This window comes from Podarcis muralis, chromosome 14 (genome assembly GCF_964188315.1).
Source record: "Podarcis muralis chromosome 14, rPodMur119.hap1.1, whole genome shotgun sequence".
NCBI lineage: Eukaryota > Metazoa > Chordata > Lepidosauria > Squamata > Lacertidae > Podarcis > Podarcis muralis.
In genome coordinates this window covers 9,295,269-9,316,728 of record NC_135668.1, presented here as the reverse complement: position 1 = coordinate 9,316,728, position 21,460 = coordinate 9,295,269, and the positions used below count along the sequence as shown (strand labels likewise).

Here is a 21,460-nt window from a genome sequence, read left to right as displayed (position 1 = left end):
GTCCATCTGGTTCTTAGGATTCTGGCATACTGGGAAGAAAAAAGGCTTCCTTCATCCAGAGTTTATTCTGAACCAGAATGTTGCTCATCAACAGTCATGATTACATTCCATCTTGGATAGCAGAACTGAGCCTCTCTCGACCTTGATGCTGGAATGCAAGGGAGGCTGATTAATGGCTTTAATTGGCCCTGTTCCGCCATTAAATAATGGACTAGGATGAACAACAACAGCAATATTGTACATTCTCTTTGGTCGGCAGCAGCTGGGAAATCTTCATGGCTTTGGCCTGGAATGTTTCCCTGATAAGACACCTATAATGTGCTTTAAGCAAACAAAGGGAAACTTGTCCAATTCAGTTTTCCCCCAGCCCTGTGGTCTCCAGATACTGTTGAGTAACAACTCCTCTCATTCCTGGCCATTGATCTTGCTGTCTGGGATTGGTGGGGGTTCTAGTCCAGCAGCGCCCGAAGGGCCGGAGGGTGGAGAAGGCTGGTCTAAATGATGTTGCAAAATTTTCATAGCCTGGCAATTGAGCTGTAGATGTTGGACTGCAACTCTCATCATCCCTGATCATTGGCTGTGCTCGTTGGGGCTGATGGGAGTTGGAGTCCAGCCACAGCTTCCCCAACTCTGATCTATACAGAAATGAATTTTAATTGGGAAAGTGACATGGGAGGGTTGAGAAAGATTGACAAAGGGAGGTATAGAAAAGGAGAAGTCATTTATTCACCAGATCTCACTTTGTTTTTAAGGCAGTTGTGGGGAGGGTCTTTTCTGGACTCCAGTTTTTTGCCATTTCTCTTACAGAGGAGAAAGGGGCTTCAAGTTTTGATTTCCCCTCTTGCTTATTATACATGCCCTGGGTAATGTTTACACTGGAGTAGTTCTTGGAAAGCTTCTGTTTTCTAGGACTGAATGTTTTGTTTCTTCTTTTTCTTCCGTCCTTATTGCTTCCTTTTTGGCATTCCATTTCCTTCTGATTCTTTGGAATGAGACCTGTTTTCAGATTTTTACTAGTTTTCACCAGAGGACCACTTCTGTGTTTCACTACTTCTTACCTGAGACCCACATGACTCTTTCTCCTTCTTCTTTAGGTCTGCTCTTGAATGGTAGCTATACATTTCTCTTAATATTTATGTTAAAATGGTGGGCTGTTAGAACAACTAGGAATTTATAGTGTGATGTTATACATGCATACTCAGAGAAATAAGTCTCATTCACCTTATTGGGACTTACTCCCAAGTAACCGTGGGAGCCTTAGAAAGATTCTGTACCAGTATAGGAGGTGGCAATGAAGGATGTTGCTGTTTTTGGAAAATATACTGTGCTATCCTGTCCCTCAATTCCCTGTTCTTTCAGCATTATGCAATCCTATGCATTCATAATTGTATATATTAGTCATATTCACCTTATGCTTTAGTACAGTGTAGTCTTTCATATACTTCTCTTTCATCTTTCATGGACATATTATTCTTTTGTGCTACGTTTCTTTCATGGTCACAAGCTTGTACGTATTTGCCATTTGTCTACAGGGGGAACCTCAGCCCAGGGGCCAAATCCTGCCCTCCAGACATCTCTGTTGGGCTTCTAGGACTCTCCCTACCAAACACTTTCCTCAGCCATCTTCCTTTCTGGCCTTGCTTTTCACCCTCCTTTACTGCTGGAATGTGCCCTCAAACTCTGTTCACGCTTCTTGCTTGTCTGGGTACTAGATGGAATATGTTGAGACTAGCCTACCTTACAAAGATAAAGCCAATCTGTTGTACGAATGTAACACTCACACTTGTCTCTGTGCCTATTTTCACCGCTGGCCTTCCTCGCTACTGGCACGTGGCCCCCAGAAGACATGAAAATGGTTCTCTAACCCTGGCCCGCCGTGATTTCGGTCCGCCTTGGAACCAAGTGCACAGAAGTGATTTAGCCTGCAGAGAAATGTTCTCGCCTGCTGGGGACTGTCTGAAGAGGCATGGAGAATGCCATCCCTTCGTCAGCAGCCCTTTGCAGTTCTTTGCTGTGCACAGAGGGAGGGTTGGGGTGCTGCTCCATTGCTCCTCCTTCAGCCTGCTCCCTCACCTGAATGCCAGTTCCTTTTCACCTACCTAGTCAGGCGAGTGCTTAATTGCAAGGCTGATGGGAATTAACTTTTCAGGTGTGTTTCGCTTGGAATCTGGTTCTGTGGCCCTATCTGACTACACTTCCACTAGCTCAGTACAAATAAGACTTAAGTTTCAAAAGAGTTAAACTCTTTATCTAAACGGCCTTGGTCCAGTATACCTGAAGGAGCGTCTCCACCCCCATCGTTCTACCCGGACACTGAGCTCCAGCGCCGAGGGCCTTCTGGCGGTTCCCTCACTGCGAGAAGCCAAGTTACAGGGAACCAGGCAGAGGGCCTTCTCGGTGGTGGCGCCCGCCCTGTGGAACGCCCTCCCACCAGATGTCAAAGAGAACAACCACTACCAGACTTTTAGAAGACATCTGAAGGCAGCCCTATTTAGGGAAGCTTTTAATGTTTGATCTATTACAGTATTTTAATTTTAAATAAATAAATAAATAAATAAATTATTATTATTATTATTATTATTTATTATCTTGAATGGCTTCTTTTCTTTCCTCCTTCTCCGTGCTTTCCCCACCCCCGCTTTTTTCTTTCCAGGTGGAAGTGCGGGTGGTGACTACCGAGAATGCAAAGCACTTCTATAACCCCCAGGAGGTCCCCGTGACCCTCTACAGCGATTCTGATGAATGGCAGGTTGGTGTTCAATGCCACTTAACTTTTCAGTTAGGAACATAGAAAGCTGTGCTATACTGAGTCAGACCACTGGTCTCCATTTAACTTAGTACAGTGGTGCCTCGCAAGACAAATTAATCTGTTCCGCAGGTCTCTTCGTCTTGCGGTTTTTTCGTCTTGCGAAGCACGGCTATTAGCGGCTTAGCGGCTATTAACGGCTTAGCGGCTTTAAGAAAAAGGAAACAAACTCGCAAGAACTCGCAAGACATTTCGTCTTGCGAAGCAAGCCCATAGGGAAATTCGTCTTGCAGAACGACTCAAAAAACGGAAAACCCTTTCGTCTAGCGAGTTTTTCATCTTGCGAGGCATTCGTCTTGTGGGGCACCACTGTATTGCCTACTCTGACCGCCAGCAGCTCTGCAAGATTTCAAGCAGGGTTCTCTCCCAGTCTTACCTGGAGATGTCAGCATGTGTAGGGCAAAGCACATGCTCTACAGCACCTCTCCCAAATCAGCATCCTTTTTAAGAAATGAAGCATACTGGTTTTTTTAAGAGTGTGGAGGGAAGTAGAGAAAACGAGGCTGTCAATTCATTCCTGCCCACCCCCAAAAGGCTGCTCAGAAGCTCCTTGCCACACTTCATGCCAGCCTTTGCAGGGCTGCGAGTGTCCTGCCTGCACACCTTTGCTCTTGTAAAGAGCAAAGTGTTGCTTGCGTCTTCAGGTGTTCAAGCCTCGCATGATGAGGGAGAGAGAGGAGAGGAGCCCGTTGGCTCTACGCTCTTGATTGCATCCCTTTCTTGGGTTTAAGCACCTTCCCATATTGAAAGGACATCCCTTTGCAGCTGGCAACCCTTTCCGTGTGTGGAGATTCCCTGCATGATTGAGGAGCCTGGAAGTTCAGAGTTGCAAATCACCTGAGAATCCTCTACCGGTAGGGCAGTCTCCTTACATTTAGCCCTCCAACTCTTGGAGGGCAACAGGGTCAGCGATGGAGGGGTTGGCGCTAGCATGCTGCCTCCCTCATGTGATTCTTTGCATGCAGCAGATGTGAACTCCCAGATAGAGCTTTGGCTGAAAGGGGATCTGGTTTGCACCCCAATTCCCATTTATGTAGACAGTGTTCTGCAAAAGGATAATAACTTTCTCAGGTTGCAGAATTCACCTTTGGAATTTGCTTTCCTTTGGGGCAGGTGGCAGAGTGTCCTGCATTGCACATCTGGTATTACTTGAATTACAAGTATGGTCTAATTGTACCATGTCAACTTTACAGAGCGCAGGATGTTCTACGTGATAGAGGTGCCCCCCCCCCCCCCATGGACACTCTCTCTCTCTCTCTCTCTCTCTCTCTCTCTCTCTCTCTCTGTGTGTGTGTGTGTGTGTGTGAGAGAGAGAGAGAGAGAGAGAGAGGGAGGAGGGGTGTCTTGTCTCTGTTCTGCATTTTTCTTTTTCTTTTTTAAATTTCTTCTTGATTGAAAGTTAAAAAGTATCTATATGTGCACTAAACGTGGTGGGACGTAAATAAAAGAGAGAAAAAGAAAAAGAGAAATAGTACGCATGTAGAAGGGAAAGTAAGGGGGAGAGGGGGGAAACCCCCAAAACTGTATACTTTACAAAGTTGTTATTATACTTCACCAGATCTTAACAGTATATGTAAGAATGGATTCCAAATATCATTGAATTTGTCCATGGCAAGTCTGCATTTATATGCAAGTTGTTCACACGTTGCGAGTTTGTATAAGTCTTCAATCATACTGTAGAAGAGAGCTTCATTTTTATTTTTCCAATTCATCCGTATCAGTCTTTTTGTTGTGATCAGGGCACAGAGAGTCCACTCGTATTGTCCTTTTGTCTCTGTTCTGCATTTTTCTAACTGTGGTTCCAGGTGAGAATTTCCCTTGCCCCTAAACATTCCACATAACCTTCAGATATCTTGCAACATGCAGTGGGGCTTAGTGTCTGTTAGTGTGTTGTACCTATAATGTACTTAAACATACCAGGTGATTTCACTGATTTGAGGGTATTTTCTGCAGCTGTGGAAAAAGCGTGAGGATCCTGTGCTGCATATTGACCTGAGGCGCTGGGCTGACCTGCTGCTGGTGGCTCCTCTGGACGCAAACACCCTGGCCAAAATGGCCAATGGCCTCTGCGACAACTTACTGGTGAGTTTCTGCAAGCTTCGTCTGATGCTTCATGCCGCTGTCCCCATCACTGGTGCCTTCCTGTATCTGCCAAGCTTCTGTTTCTGTTCATTTGCTTGAGGCTCAGGTTTACACTCTCTTGTCTTGAACTGGAAATCCTAGAATGTGTTGCAAAGAAACTAAATAATTTGCTTCAGATTCATAGCTCCATGCCCTTGTTCTTTGCCTGTGTGCCCATTTCATCATTTTTGGTGGAATAAAGCTACTTAATTTCCTTTAATGCAAATAAAATTTTATTAAATTTATATTCTGCCCTTCCCAGAGGTGCTCAGGAGGGTAAACAACAAGAGATAAAACAGCAAAAACATCTTGAAAAACATTTCCAGGTGCAGACTGGGAAAGATCTCTGCTTAAAAGGCTTGTTGAAAGAGGAAAGTATTCTGTAGGCACTGGAGAGGCAATAGAGATGGTGCCTTTTTAAGGGGAGAGTATTCCAAAGGGAAGGGGCCACCACAGTATAGGCCCAGTTCCTACATTGTGTGGAAAGCAGTTTCTGATTAGATGGAATCTGCAGGAGACCCTCAACTACAGAGAACAGCGATCAATTGGGTATATATGGGGTGAGACGATCTTTTGGGTACTGATGATTACATGATGATTATGCTAAGTTTGACTCCAAGTAGATCCACTGAAATGAATGAACGTTGCTAAGTTAGAGCCATTAATTTCAGTAGGTCTAGTGTAGTTGAATTCCATCCTGTGAGTTTAATACAGTGGTGCCTCGCAAGATGAAATTCGTTCCGCGAGTTTTGTCGTCTTGCGATTTTTTTTGTCTTGTGAAGCACGGTGTCGGGAACGTTTTGGAAAAGCTTCAAAAATCACCAAAGTCTTAAAAAACCTCAAAAAAGGCTACCACACCGCGTTCTATGAGTTGCTCCTCGAAGTCAAGTCACAACTGTATTAACGGTGTTAAGAAAAAGGAAACAAACTTGCAAGACGTTTCCGTCTTGCGAAGCAAGCCCATAGGGGAAATCGTCTTGCGAAACAACTCAAAAAACAAAAAATCCTTTCGTCTAGCGAGTTTTTTGTCTTGCGAGGCATTCGTCTTGCGAGGTACCACTGTACCATGTTTCTAGGCAATACTTCCAAGTTCTTGTTTTGACCCTTAAAAGCCCCAAGCCTGCCTTCCCCAACCAGGTGCTCTCCAGATGTTTTGGTCTTCAACTCCCATCAGTACCAGCCAGCACAGTTGCACCGGCTTGGGCTGATGAGAGTCATAGTTCAAAGCATCTGGAGGGCACCTGGTTGGGGAAGGCTGCTCCAAATGGTCTGGGACCAGGGAAACGGAAGGAACACCTTTTTCCACATGACCATGCCTGCACTTTGGTTGTATCCAGCGTTCGTCATCCTCAGGGTAGACACGTTGAAATTAATGGGCATGGCTAACGTAACACCATTATTTTCAGTGGGTCTACTCTGAGTCACACTAAGATGAAGACGACTCTGGGGTGGGGGCTATTCAGGACAGGGCCTTTTCTTTTTCTTTTTTAAATAATTTTTATTAATTTTCCAAACATGTAATAAAAACAAACAGTAAAACAAAACAAAACATACAAACAAATAAACATATATAATTTCTTAAACTTATTTTCCTTCACCTTACTTCCCGGACTTCCCCATACCTCCCTTTTTCTGCATCCTTATATTTACCCTTTCTCAGCAACCCTCTATTTCATTAATTGACTCATTTTCGTTATAATTTCCTTAGACTTATGATTCACAGCTGCAATTCTCTGTTTCTTAACACCGTAACATCTCAGCACTCCTCAATTTTACAACAGTTTTTAAGATATATTTTAAATTTCTTCCAATCTTCTTCCACTGTCTCACTCCCCTGGTCCCGAATTCTGCCGGTCATCTCTGCCATTCCCATGTAGTCAATCACCTTCGCTTGCCATTCTTCCAGAGTGGGTAGCTGCTGCGTCTTCCAATACTTTGCCAGAAGAATTCTTGCCGCTGTAGTAGCATACATGAAAAAAGTTCTGTCCTTCCTTGGCACCAATTGGCCCACCATGCCCAGGAGAAAAGCCTCTGGTTTTTTAGGAAATGTCCATTTAAGGACCTTTTTAATTTCATTATAGATCATTTCCCAGTAGGCTTTAATCCTCGGGCAGGTCCACCAAAGGTGATAGAAGGTACCTTCAGTCTCATTACATTTCCAACATTTATTATTGGGCAGATGATAAATTTTTGCAAGTTTGACTGGGGTCATGTACCACCTATAGATCATTTTCATAATGTTTTCTCTCAAAGCATTACAGGCCGTAAACTTAACACCTGTGTTCCATAACCGTTCCCAATCATCAAACATAATGTCATGACCTATGTCTTGTGCCCATTTGATCATAGCTGATTTTACTGTTTCATCTTGTGTATTCCATTTCAGCAGCAAATTATACATTCTTGACAAGTTCTTAGTATTGGGTTCTAACAATTCTGTTTCTAATTTCGACCTCTCCATCTGAAAACCTATTTTCCTGTCCTGTTTAAATACCTCGTTTATCTGAAGGTAATGCAACCAATCTCGTACTTTAGACTTTAATTTGTCATAACTCTGTAGTTTAACTCTTTCACCATCTTGTTCTAAAATTTCACAATATTTTGGCCATTTGGACTCCATATTAAGTTTTTTTATCTCTTTAGCCTCCATTGGTGATAGCCACCTGGGAGTTTTACTTTCCAGTAGATCCTTATATGTTATCCATACATTGTACAATGCTTTCCTAACAATATGGTTTTTAAAGCCTTTATGCAGTTTTACCTTGTCATACCATATATATGCATGCCAACCAAATCTATTGTCATACCCTTCCAGATCCAAAATGTCTGTGTTCTCAAGAAGCAGCCATTGTTTCAACCAGCAAAACGCTGCCGATTCATAATAAAGTCTCAGGTCCGGCAGGGCAAACCCCCCTCTGTCTTTTGCATCAGTTAATATCTTAAAGTTTATTCTGGGCTTTTTGCCCTGCCAGACAAATTTTGATATGTCTTTTTGCCACCTCTTGAAACAGTCCATCTTGTCCAAGATCTGGAGTGTCTGGAATAAAAACAACATTCTAGGCAATACATTCATCTTAATGACAGCAATTCGGCCTAACAAGGAAAGTCTCAACCTTGACCATATTTCTAGATCTTTCTTCACCTCTGTCCAACATTTGTCATAATTGTCTTTAAATAAATTCACATTTTTAGAGGTCAAGTTCACACCCAGGTACTTCACCTTTTTTGTTATTACTAAACCTGTTTCACTCTGAAACTTCTCTTTTTCTGCCATTGTTAGATTTTTCTCCAACACTTTAGTTTTTTGCTTGTTCAGTTTAAGTCCTGCTACTTGACCAAATATCTCGATTAGTTCTAATACTCTTTTAGTACTAGTATCTGGCTGTTGCAAAGTCAGTACTAAGTCATCTGCAGGGCCTTTTCTGTAGTGACACCCAAGCTCTGGGACTGCCATGTCCCAGGTGCCTACATTTGTTGGCTTTTAGATGCCAGTTGAAAACTTTGCTTTATTTTCCCAAGCTTTTCAGTGAGATATGTCCCAACTAAGCTCTGTTACTTCCTTCTTGGCTGCATTCAGATACTCAACTCACCTTTCATATTTCATTCTTGTTTTGCTGTTTCTTTTTCTCCCCATTATGAATAGTTTTCAGCTATTGTCGTGAGCCAATTTATTAATATGCTGCTTATCGCTTTGGGGGTCTTTGGGCCCCGAAGCCCCAGCGAACAGTAGCATGATTCATTTGTGGTCGTTTCTAGTTTGTCAGCCAAGGAATGGGATGGGCCATTCCTTCCTTGCTTGCATTTGTGCAGATGCACTACCCATGTGGCAAGAGATGCTGTCCAATGCTTTGCCTGCCTTTGCAGACATGCGTCATCCGCGCCTGGGATTTGAGCAAGCCGCTGCTCTTCTGCCCCGCCATGAACACCGCCATGTGGGAGCACCCCATCACTGCTCAGCAGGTGGATCAGCTCAAGAGCTTCGGCTACGTGGAAATTCCTTGCATTGTGAAGAAACTCATCTGTGGAGATGAAGGTTGGTAGATAGCCAGCTCGCTTTCCCTTCGTCCTTCCTTCCCTTTAAATGAAATTATGGGGATGGCAGGAGGTATGCAACCCTGCCCCTGTGGGCTGGTTCCCATGCTGCGTTTCAAAGATGCTGCTGGGCTCCTTTGAGTCACTCCGGGAACATCCAGAAATTGCTACACATTTTTTTGAAGAAAGCTTCCAATATTTACAGTGCAAATCTTATGCGCATATACCTCTGAGTAAGTCCCCTTGAACCCCGCAGAGCAGACATGTCTAAGATTGCACTGCCAATCACTGGAGCAAGATGGTTGGAGCATATTAAACTTATCTTGGTCTGACTGCACCAGCTACCAATTAAGCTTCTGGGTCCAATTCAAAGTGCTGGTTTTGCCCTATAAAGCCTTAAACGGCTCAGGACCGCAATTCCTCAAGGACTGCCTCTTTCCATATGAACCTACACAGACCCTGAAATCATCTTCTGAGGCCCTTCTTCGTGTGCCACCTCTTTGAGTGATCCAGAGGATGGCAACATGAGAACGGGGTCTTCTCTGCAGTGGCTCCCCGTCTGTAGAATGCTCTGCCCAAGGAAGTTCGCCTGGCGCCTTTATTATACACCTTTAGGTGCCAGACAAAAATGTTCCTTTTTAACCAGGCCTTTGGTTGATTTGATCCTATGCCCTTTTAAAACATGGGTTTTTTTTTGGTGGGGGCATGTTATTTGGTTGTTGTTTTTATTCTGATTGTATATGTTGCGATCTTTTCTGTGAACCGCCCTGAGACCTCCAGGTATAGGGCGGTATATAAGCTCAATTAATCATCACCATCATCACCACCACCATCAGTTTGATTATCTGATTAATCATTTCAAAGGTGGTCCTTCAGTTGTTGTTGGACGCCCCTGGCTCCCATCATCCTTGATGGCTGGGGTTGATGGGAGTTGGAGTTCAGCAACATCTCGAGGGCCATGGTTTCCCATCCCTGGTCAAAAGGAAGAAGGCGTATTCAGCCTTGAAGATCAGAGCTGGAGGAGAGAACCATCTCTCCCTGTGGAGGAGCTGGCCTCACCCTGCTTCTGTCCTCGCTTTACAGGTCGTGGCGCCATGGCAGAAGTGCCAACCATTGTGGCGAAAGTAAAGGCGATCCTGTCGGAGCGGGGCCTGTCGGCACACAGCTGATCCCCAGGAACGGACAGCATTTCTTTCTCCTTCTGGGACTGTGAAGGTAGAAAGAGCAGGGAGGGAAAGTGAAGACCACAAAACCAGGAGCCAGTCCTCACTGGCAGCTCTGTCTCTGCATGGTTGGAGACCTCCTGCACTTGAACTTGAGAGTTTTGATGGGGAAGGGAAATCCTCTGTAATCCCTTTTGTGCAACCCCAATGCTTGTTCCAGCTTGAAGAGGGAGTTGTAAACTCACAATATGCCGGGCAGTTTTAATGGTGTGGCATTTACCTTGCAGACAACAGAGGGTGTTCATAAAAAGTCAGGATTGCAGCTGTAGTAGAGTTTCAAAACGGTTTCTTAGGTTTGCACCAGGGAGTTCACAGGATTAGAATGGGAGCTGTTTCACAACTTTCCTGGCGCTTGGCTTCCATCAGTAAGTCTGCTTAGGGGCCCTATGACTTTAGCTTTTGCTGCTCCCCATGTCCGCTGACGTTCAGGAATGCTGACATCAAAGACACAAGGAAACAGACCCTCTGCAGGAGAGGTCTTGTCAGGCTTCGCTACCGCTGTGTAGTGCTTTCGGCACCTTGATTCGGGGCTGGGGTGGGCAATGGCCTGGGAATTTCTTTGCTGAGAAACGGGCTAAACAAACACTCACAATTGATTAACAGCTTCGTTACACAAGCGTTGTGGTGGTGCAGTCCGGGACTGGATGGTGGGAGGAGATCCATTCCAGGCCCGTCTCTATCCCTTTGATCCCTGCCGGTGGGCCAGTGTCAGGTGGGGTCGGTGGACTGGCCTGCCTGGTCAGTGGCCTGTCACATAAACACAGCAGAGTTTGCTCTCGTGTCCTTAGAGTGCATTTAAAACCAAAGCACGTTCCGCACAAACAGGGGCGCCTGGTACAAAACGTACATGAAGGGCAAACTTTGAACTGCTACGCGCAAGAGAAACATTGGACCCTTGTCAGTTTCCTACAGATAAAAAGCTCTTTGTAGTTTTCCCACCTTGCCTTCCAGCTTGTCGCAGGGACACTACTTCCTGCGTGGGGATGGAGGGCTGGGGTTAAGGGCATGAGATTCACCATAGGTCATCATCTCTCGGAGACGGAGCACAAACTTTGCGCCCAGAAAGAGCCTCTGGTTTCTCAAGTTGGCAGCTTGGCAGGGGTGGCCTTGAGAGAGCCATGACCAATTGGAGTTAGATGGAACAGTGGAGGGTGATTTCTTGCCTTCAATCTTTGGTTCTCAGACTGCAGGGATGGCATAGCTGAAGACGGCAGGGAATTCCAGGGAGAATGGGTTCTTTGCCCTGAAGCATACAGTGCCTTTTCCCCTCCACCAGCCAAATCCTGGGTGGCTTGAACCCCTGACTGAGGACCCTCACTGATCCACACTGAGCTTGTGGGGGCAAAAGGATCATCATTGCCCTATCACCCCACCCAGCTCCTCTTGGAAGAGCTGCTGCTTTGCCTTAACTAGGAGAGGACAAAAGATGCCCTGGTATACAGTGGTACCTCGGGTTACAGACGCTTCAGATTACAGACTCCACTAACCCAGAAATAGCACCTCAGGTTAAGAACTTTGCTTCAGGATGAGAACAGAAATCGTGCGGCGGCAGCAGGAGGCCCCATTAGCTAAAGTGGTACTTCAGGTTAAGAACAGTTTCAGGTTAAGAACGGACCTCCAGAATGAATTAAGTTCTTAACCCGAGGTACCACTGTATTCTAAATTTGCTGCTGGATTAATTCCCCAGTTCACTGCAGCAATTGAGAAGGTGACCTGTAGACACAACTTTCTTTACCTATACAGGCCATATATTTATTTGTGCTTTTGGGGACAAAACAGTTGGATGGAGTCTCCCCCTTGAAGAAAACCTCTGATTTTGACTGGAGCAATGGTGTGGCAAGGGGTGTCAACCAGTTTTCTCTTCGTGATCAAACCCCCCCCCCCAACCTCTGCTATCAGCTCCATTGAGCCAACCCAGTGCCTGCATTGTGTCCGTATTCTCCACCAACCACCAAAGTGGCGCTAGTAGCTTGGGGAGTAAGACAGTTTTGATCAGGAAATGGGAGAAAAGACCAGACACATTTCCTATTAGTTCAGTAGGTAGAGTAAGTATTTTGCATACAAAGAGTCCCTGTTTCTAATTCCTGGCACCTTCAGTGAAAGGGATCTTGGACAAAAAGGGTGATGGGAAAGTCCTGTCTCCTGGGGAGAATCTGCCTGTCAAGGTAGATGGACGAATAGCCTCACCTGGTATAAAACAATTCCTCTCTCCCTATGTAGATGCGTGTTTTGCTTTTAAGCCAAACCAACCATGGACTTTCTGTGCCAGAATTGGCTGGACCAACGGTGTTTCCTGCAGTGCTGCTGCCGCCTGTTTATCTAACCTGAGCCGTTGAAGAGGGTTTTTATAGGCATTGTGCAATGGCTGCCGTCCAAAGCTCAGGGCCAGGGGAAGGCGGTGCTTTCTGACAATTTGCATGCGCAACATTGATGTTTGCAAACTGGCCTTGCAGATTGGCGACCAGCTGCATTTATAAATATTGACAGAAGCTTGCTTGCCTCACTATGCCCAGCGAGGCCAAGCAGATAAAAGTCCTGAGAGACTCCTCTGCTTTGCATGTTGCATGGCGGTACAGACACAGCATGCAACTGTGCACTTTTACTCGGGCTTCATCATTGAGGGAATCTATGCCCCGTCGTGTCTGCCCTCCCACCATTGACGGTGGAGGCCTGGCAACCTCCAAAAACAAATTTTGCCCAGTGCACACAAAAAATTGCCACATCTGCAAAACTCCCAAGTTAACCTCTGAGATTGATCTTTAATGTGATTGCTCTTGTAAGTTTTCCATGGAAGTGTCCACCACTTGTATCTGTTGTATGAGTTGAATCGTTCAAAAGTGCAATCCTGCGCATGTTTGCTCAGAAATAAGCCCCTCTGGGCATCATTGGGGCTTACTCTCGTGTAAGTGTGCATTGGACTGCAGTCTCAAGTTCAGGCATAGGCAAACTCGGCCCTCCAGATGTTTTGGGACTACAACTCCCATCATCCCTAGCTAACAGGACCAGTGGTCAGGGATGATGGGAGTTGTAGTCCCAAAACATCTGGAGGGCCGAGTTTGCCGAGTTTGCCTATGCCTGCTCTAGTTGCTCTCTTCTCGGCCTTTACCAAGAGAGGCTCTTGTGCAGGCTCACATGATGTAGGTTGACCACTTGTGCTCCGTCATGTGATTTGAAGACCCATTTAGATGAAGTGTTTCGGTCTCGATAAACCAGTTCCAGACTAACCCCACTAAGCAGGTGGGTGTGACTCCAGGTACATTCTGTTTGGCTGACAACCCAGCAACTCAGAGACAAAGATGTTGCAAGATATCGCTGTAGAACAGACAGAACAGGTAGTTTAGAGTTCCTTAATTGAATTGCTTCTTAGCAAAGGATGGGGTAGAAATACTCACCTATTGTACTTTTCACCATCATAAACAAAAGGGGCAGAGGCTTTCTTTTCTATTTTCAATGAAAGCTGAACATTCAGGGAAAGGTCCTGGTATGTCCTTAAGGTTCTCAGGCCTCCACTGGGCGCTTTGGCTTTGCCACCCAAACAGTCTACAGTGGTCTGTTGGACTGGTTGCCTGTTAAGGGTATAACATGCTGTAAATTTTAATTCCTTTTCCCACAACCTTTCCCACGCACTCAATTCTCTGTTATGTCCTATGTCTCTCACCTAGTTAAGCTGACTTAACCATCTCGTCCTTTGTCTCCCACTCCAACAATAATTTATGCATCCTGGAAATTAACTTTCCTGTTGATTCTATAAGCTCCCTTTCAAATTGTGAACTTTGTGTCACAAACCCATTTTTCTTGTCAACTTTAAACAAGGTTAAAGTAGTGGATAATGTTGAAGAATGCATGCATTTTAGATCTTGAAGGACACAATATAAAATTTGGCTGGCATGCATGTCTAAAGCTGAAATATATAAGAGCTTCTTGAATCATGTAGTCAGGAAGAATTTGTTTAGAGTATGGGATAGATACAGAAACCTGCTAAAAAGGAAAACATCACTCTGGCTTTCACCCGCGGAAGCAGAATCCTTGAGAATCTCGCCAATGGATATGGACTTTTCACAATAAGACATCAGATTGAAGAAGCTGGAAGATGTTAGTTATGTGGGAACGGACTGCTTACAATATTATCAAGTCAATGAAATTTATTATTTGCCTTTTATTTGTAAGCTGCCTTGACAGAAGGGATGAAAAAGATAATAAATTTAAATGAGTGAAACTAAAAATTGACTGGTGTTCTAAATAAATATTAGAGTCTTTCTCATGCTGTGATGGCCCGGGGCAGGGTTATGATGGCTAATGTGTTATGGAAGCTCGTGATAATTAAGGAAGTGATTACTTTTATTATTATTATTGCACTATCATCACTGGAGAAGATGATGTATCTGTCAAGGGTATGTGGACTTCACATTTGGTACGTGGTAATGAATAGCTGGCCGCATCTCCCCCTGGGGTTGACCTTTATGTGTATGGAAAAAAGCCGAGTCTTAATTAATGCATTGCCAGCCTCCTGTCCTGCTTTGCTAAGGACAAATTAAGTCTTTGAACAGAGCTTGGGAGTCTGTCTTTTATGTTGTGAGAACGCAGTACTGAGTCAGCAGCATCGTCCTAGAATAATAACCCACGAACCCCAGAGGCTCTCTGGCTTCTAGTCCACCCGGGTCTTGAATACATGCAAGGCAGCAACCTTGCTGAAGCTGAACAGGCCTGGGTCTGGTAAGCACCTGTGTAGGAAAGTACATGGGCGCCCTCTTTACCCTGCCCTGAGTTGCGTTGCTGTGAAACAAATGGTAGTGGAGAGCTTTTCGCTGAATGTCATGCTGGTCAACTATTTTGTTGCTCATCAGAAGAGTTATGCACCCAAATGAACATCAGGGTATGTGTGTGCATGGTTTTTGCATCTTAGTTATTAATAGTTTTTATTAAGTTTTCTGTTTTACAATTTAAGATACTCATTTTACATCCTTAAGAAATCAATGATTTCCCTTCTTCTCTTTCCATGGTTCATTTTACATATCTTATATCCCTGCATATTTTACAAAAAACTATACCAATCGTTTTCCATTATTGCATCCATCAAAACTTATTTACACTGTTGAATTTATCCTAATGCTGCCAGCATTTTCAGCTGTACACAATTATTTTCCATATATTCAATAAACGTTTTTCAATCTTCTTTAAACGTATGTTCTTGTTCTCTTATTCTATATGTTAAGTCTGTGAGTTGTGCATATTCTGTCAACTTAAGTTGCCATTCTTCTTTGGTTGGGACCATGCTTGCTTTCCATTTTGGGGCTAACAAAACACAGGCCGCAATAGTGGCATACATAAATAACCTTTTTTGACACCTGGGAATTTAGTTAATAGTTATTATACATTTTTCCAGTACATGGGGGGGAAAAACCAGAACCCTCAAACCCCCCCCCCCACTTTAATATATATGCCACCCTGCCCCCTCCTCCTAAATAAATAAGTCCCTCTACCCATCAAAGCTCACAGGCACTTGGTGCCTTTTCATGTGTGCATGCTTATACTAAAACTCCAAATTTCCAATTCGTAACATTTATTGACGTTTTTAGCGATACTGATAGTGGTGTCATACCTACAGGATGGGGGAGGAGTTCAGTCCAGTTTACATTTAAAGCTGAATCCATCAGATTTGCACTTTCGGATGGAATATGTGAATCGAAACACAGCTACCCTCCAGCGTTTGCACATTTCTGATCATTTTGATGCAGTTCCCCAGCCAACATTTGCAAAACAATGCCTGTATTGGGGAGGGTGTGTGTAAAAAATGAGGATTTTATTGAAAATAGCATACCCAAATCCATTATACGTGGGAAATTTGATTGCGTGCACTTTGTGTACAAATGTGTACACTTCATATAAAAATGTGTTAGTTAGGAGGCATTTACTGATGAATTTCCATGAGGATTTAAAAAAACAACACCATTATGCAATTTGCTGCAAAATGTGGAGAACTGGAAACTTCCATCCCATAGCATACCTGTGGAAAGTCTTGCTGAGGGTTGGCTCCTCTCCCTGGGATGGATTTTGCTGGCTACCTTGAGGAACAGGATGTGTGGACTGGATGCAACTTTGATCTGGTCTATCTGGAGTGTTCATATTTCCTCCTTCAGATGTCGTTCATCAACGAAATACGCGATTCCAAGCTTGCGGCAAAAACAATACTGATAAAGAAAACAAGAAGAGCAGATAAAGGACTTGGCCGTTGGCAGCCTAATTCTTAGGAACACCCTTAGATGCTGTTGTAATGCGCAGGCACATGGGGCTGGGTGTCTTGTGGCCAAAGCCAGGAAGCGCAAGAATAGAAGTGGTTTGTGGCACTTGGGCCTTGCGGGTTAGAAAGGGCGATCGAAGAGGAACTGAAACGAGATATTGCAGCGCTCTGCACCTTTCCTCAGGAGCAAGTCCTGCTGAACTTGAGGGGACCGAGTTCCGAATAAACAGACAGAAATGTTGAGCTGTCTGATTTCACAAGCCGGAACGAATGCGTGGGGAGGAAGTGAAACTGACTGTGATTACAGACAACTCCGGCGACGTGGAAGAAAGAAGGCTGGGTTGTACTTGTTGACCCTCTGATCTCAATCTTCCGTTGCTGTGGTTGCCTGCCCCAGCCTCTCTCTCTCTTTATTTAAGAGCACCAACCATTCAGATCTAGGGCAGCACCCAGTTTCTCACAGGAAGCCCTGGTGCAGGTGATAACCCTACCCTACTGTTGCCTCCCAACGACTGGTATTTGGAGATATCACTGCCTCGGAACATGGAGTGTAGCCTTTTTGGCTATCATCACCATCGGTTTGTTTAGCATGAGCATTTTTTTCCATCCCACTCTTCAGCCTCAAGAAGGGGCTCCCGAAGTAGCCGAAAACTATCAAAAAGTCAAGACCTTTTTAGGTACAGAGGTAAAGTGTGACTTTTTAGGTACAGAGATATTGTGGTGAGATCCAGAAATGGTAAAATTTTGGAGAGGAGCCGAAAGTTGCTGTTTTTCAGCAGAGACAGTGGTGAGGTCCTGCGGCGCCAGCTCCCCTCCCCCCAGCCTTCTGGAATGGCTGCCACGGGTAACAGTTGAGGGAGGAGCACGATGCAACACGTCTGTGCCACTGATAGGCATGTTCTCTGCATTTATCTAATCCCGTTGAAATCTAGTGATGCTGCCTGGAAGTGTGGTCAAAGATAGCCCAGCTATCAGTAGCAGCAGGACTTGTGGGGAACTTGTGGACCTTCAGACATTGGCAGACTCCATCTCACATTAGCTCACGGCCCACATGTCCAGTCGCTAGGGATGTTGGGAGTTGTAGTCCAGCCATATCTTGAGGACAATGGGTTCCACCATCCGTGGGTTACAGAATCTGGGCCTGAAGCACTTTTTTGAGTAACCAAGCTGGGTCTGAGCTGTGACAAGATGCTCTCACAGATGTGGGATTCCACTGGAATGCATGAAATGCCGTACTGAAGGGGAAATGCAAAATCTCAAAGCTTGCATAGCTTTGCATAAGCATTTCCCAAACTTGGGTGTTTTTGGACTACAGTTCTCATCATCCCTAACCACTGGTCCTGCTAGCTAGGGATGATGGGAGTTGTAGTCTAAAATTAGCTGGAGACCCAAGTTTGGGAAACGCTGGTTTAGATGAACTGGGAGTTTTGCCTGCTTAGAAATCTTCCTAAACTATACAGAAAAAAAAAGACATCTCTGCTGATTCTAGAATTTAATGTATGGGCGCCTCATGTCTCTCTCTCTCTCTCTCTCTCTCTCTCTCTCTCTCTCTCTCTCTCTCTCTGGTGTTTTTCCTACTTCTGGAGTTGGAATTCCACCCTTTGCTACCTCATTGAAAAAACAATACCACGTTTTTGCATTTGCAGAGCTGCACCCTAGTGAAATGGGGAAACTTGAGAGGGGAGGGAGGAAGTGAAAATACCAGTGCATATACCACAGGCTGCTCCTTAAATCTACTTGCCTGTGTATGCAGCTCATTTTACCACCGCAACCCATGTTGCCCTTTCCTATGGGAGTGAGGAGTAGAAAGTTGACATCCGTACCACCTTCTCCCATAGTTGGAGAAAGGCGATGGCCGTCTCTGAGATTCAGAGAGAGGTAGGGTGACTTCACATAGCTGCAATTCCCAGGAAAGAAGAATTGACTGTAAAACAACTCTGAGAAATGTATCTCTATGAAGGGAGCAGGGATCTCCTATCAACTCTCAGCGCCCTTGACAAACTACAGTTCCCAGGATCCTTTGGGGCAGGTGATGACTATTTAGAGTGGTATGGTACTGCTTTAAATGTCTACTGCAGATGGGGCCTATATCTGGTCTTTATTGAACATTCCTCCTTATATGTTTATAGGGTGGTTATATGATGAGTGCATTCATCCTGATTTACTTATGGGGTGTTTACTTGCCTTCCCCTTAGTCATTTGTTCTTTACACAGTAATGAGCGGTAGATTCATTCTGCTTTCTTAATTGCTCTGTGAAGCTTCTCCAAATGTTATTGCACCCCTTGCACTAATTTCACAATGAAGGTTGGACAACCTACCCCTCCCAAACAGTTCTGGTAAGAAAGTTCGGGTAAGGTTACCAGGCGTCCCCATTTCCCGGGGACAGTTGCCAGATTTACAAATCAGTCCCCGGACAAAATCCATCCATTCTGACTGAAGTTGAAAAGTGTCCCCGGATTCATTGAAAAAAATCTGGTCACCTTAGGTTACCGGATTTTGGCAGGAAGTTATGGGATGCGCAGATTGGAAATGAAGCAGTTTTGACCAATGTAAACAGTACTGAAAGCAGGATCGTGTATGACTGCCCCATTGGCATCACAAGCACAAATCATTGTGAATGTGCAATAGAAAGGTTGCTTGGTAAAGGTAAAGGGACCCCTGACAATGAAGTCCAGTCGCAAACGACTCCGGGGTTGTGGCTCTCATCTCGCTTTACAGGCCAAGGGAGCCACCATTTGTCTGCTTCCGCAGAGAGTTTTTCTGGGTCATGTGGCCAGCATGACTAAGCTGCTTCTGGCAAAACCAGAGCAGCGCATGGAAACGCTGTTTACCTTCCCGCCAGAGTGGTACCTATTTCTCTACTTGCACTTTGACGTGCTTTCGAACTGCTAGGTTGGCAGGAGCAGGGACCGAGCAACAGGAGCTCACCCCGTTGCGGGGAGTCGAACCACCAACCTTTCGATCAGCAAGCCTAAGCAGCACAGTGGTTTAACCCACAGCGCCACCCATATCCCTAGGTTGCTTGGAGGACACCCTAAAATTCTGGTATAGGCTTGAATCCCTCCTGCAAAAATTCTGTTACATGCTACCCCTATCTCCAAGTGGTACAAGATTCCAGGGGTAACACGTGTGCCTCTTCCTCATCTCCCACCAGGGCCAGATTTAGGTTTGATGAGGCCTAAGCTACTGTAGTGAATGCCATGTTTGTATGGGCCACAAGATGGCCCATACAAAATGGATGCTGTTAATAAACTAATAAAGAACTGTGTTGATCAAAGAGCTACTGGAATGTGCATGTTGTGGCCAAGTGAACGGCGCATGCAAGGCAGCGTAAAGACTGGCTATGCAATGCTAGTCTCAAACAATGAGTGTTGTAACACGCCACAAGGTACAGAACACCAGGTTCTAACAATGAGAGTTGTGATATGCCAAGAACATGCTAAGGACAAAGGACTGCCAAGAACATGCCAAAGACAGTCAGAAATGCTAGGAATCAGATGAACACCCAAAAGGACTATATAAGATGAGACTTTTCAGATAGGTCTGTGTGCCAGACATACGACAGCGCTGCCGTCTGCCACCCATAACTCTTACTGGAAACTGATCAATTCCAGTGAAGAGTGGTGAGTATGGATGAGTGTGTGGCTGTGTGCGTAACTAAGCGCATGTTCCCTGTCTTGATATATGCTTTGTTTGTTAATAATAAATTAAGTTGTTGAGAAATTCCAATATATATTGGTTGTCTGTGCTTACTTGTGTTTTCCCTGAAGCATGTTGAGTCTCATTTATGCAAAACACCTAAACAGATTAAAAGGACCTATATTTTATTGATAACATATTTGGTACCAGGAGTGGGGTACCAAAGGTAATGGGGCCCTTTATATGTCCAGCTGTCCTTTGTCAACAACAATTTGTCACTGATTTTTGTGTTGAATATATGCTATATGGTAATTTATGGAACTAATAGGTATCTAAAGCCCTTTGCCCATGTTGCCATGCAATCAGTCCATGCAGAATGTAGGTACCCTATATATAGAATGAGCAAACCAGTGATATTTTAGGGAGCAGGCTAGCAGGCGGGGCCCATGACTTACATCATAGGCGCCTACACAACACAAAACACTGTTGCTGGATGTAGGTTTTATTTTATTTGTTTTTTATCTTATATTTTGGAAATGTACACCCAGTTTTTCCCCCTTTAATTTTTTTTGGGGTCCCCAAGAGAGTGGGGCCCTAAGCTATAGCTTTTTTTAGCTTATACGTAAATCTGGCACTGCCCTCCACCTGTGCTGGACACTGGTACCACCAATTCACTTCGGCCTTTTCTGCCAGATATTGCTTTTCCCCATCCAAATGGCCATTGGGCAGAATTTCTTTTCTTTTCTTTTTTGTTTATAATTTTTATTAAATTTTCTGTTTTACAATTTAAAATACAGTTGTACATTGGAAGTCGAATGGAATCTGTTCCAGAAGTCCGTTCGACTTCCAAAACATTTGGAAACCAAAGTGTGTTTTTCTGATTGGCTGCAGGAAGCACCTGCAAGCCAATTGGAAGCCATGGAAGCCCCATCGGACATTTGACTTCCAAAAATAGTTCACAAACCGGAACAGTCAATTCTGGGTTTGTGGCGTTCAAAAGCCAAAACGTTCGAGAACTAAGCTGTTTGAAAACTAAGGTATGACCGTACTCATTTTTACTTAAGATATTGAGGACTTCCCTTCTTCTCTTTCCATGGTTCATTTTAAAAGGTAAAGGTACCCCTGCCCATACGGGCCAGTCGTGACCGACTCTAGGGTTGTGCGCCCATCTCACTTAAGAGGTCGGGGGCCAGCGCTGTCCGGAGACACTTCTGGGTCACGTGGCCAGCGTGACGAAGCTGCTCTGGCAAGCCAGCACCAGCGCAGCACACGGAAACGCCGTTTACCTTCCTGCTATAAAGCGGTCCCTATTTATCTACTTGCACTTAGGGGTGCTTTTGAACTGCTAGGTTGGCAGGAGCTGGAACCGAACGACGGGAGCTCACCCCGCCGCGGGGATT

At 44.8% G+C, this 21,460-nt stretch overlaps 1 protein-coding gene across 5 annotated transcripts in view; it reads left to right on the top strand.

Moving 5' to 3' along the window:
- The window catches only part of PPCDC (phosphopantothenoylcysteine decarboxylase), a 63,717-nt gene that overhangs the window by 8,165 nt on the left and 34,092 nt on the right, over positions 1-21,460 (top strand). The window contains exons 3-6 of one of the 5 annotated variants that reach the window (XM_077918357.1): positions 2,654-2,749; positions 4,760-4,888; positions 8,792-8,960; positions 10,043-10,174. In XM_077918357.1, coding sequence (XP_077774483.1) covers positions 2,654-2,749; positions 4,760-4,888; positions 8,792-8,960; positions 10,043-10,128 — 480 coding nt within the window. In that variant the 3' untranslated portion in view covers positions 10,129-10,174. Of the gene's footprint in view, positions 1-2,653; positions 2,750-4,759; positions 4,889-8,791; positions 8,961-10,042; positions 15,362-21,460 lie in introns of those variants that run through there. The other 4 variants (XM_028705378.2, XM_077918355.1, XM_077918358.1 and 1 more) reach the window with 4 other exon arrangements.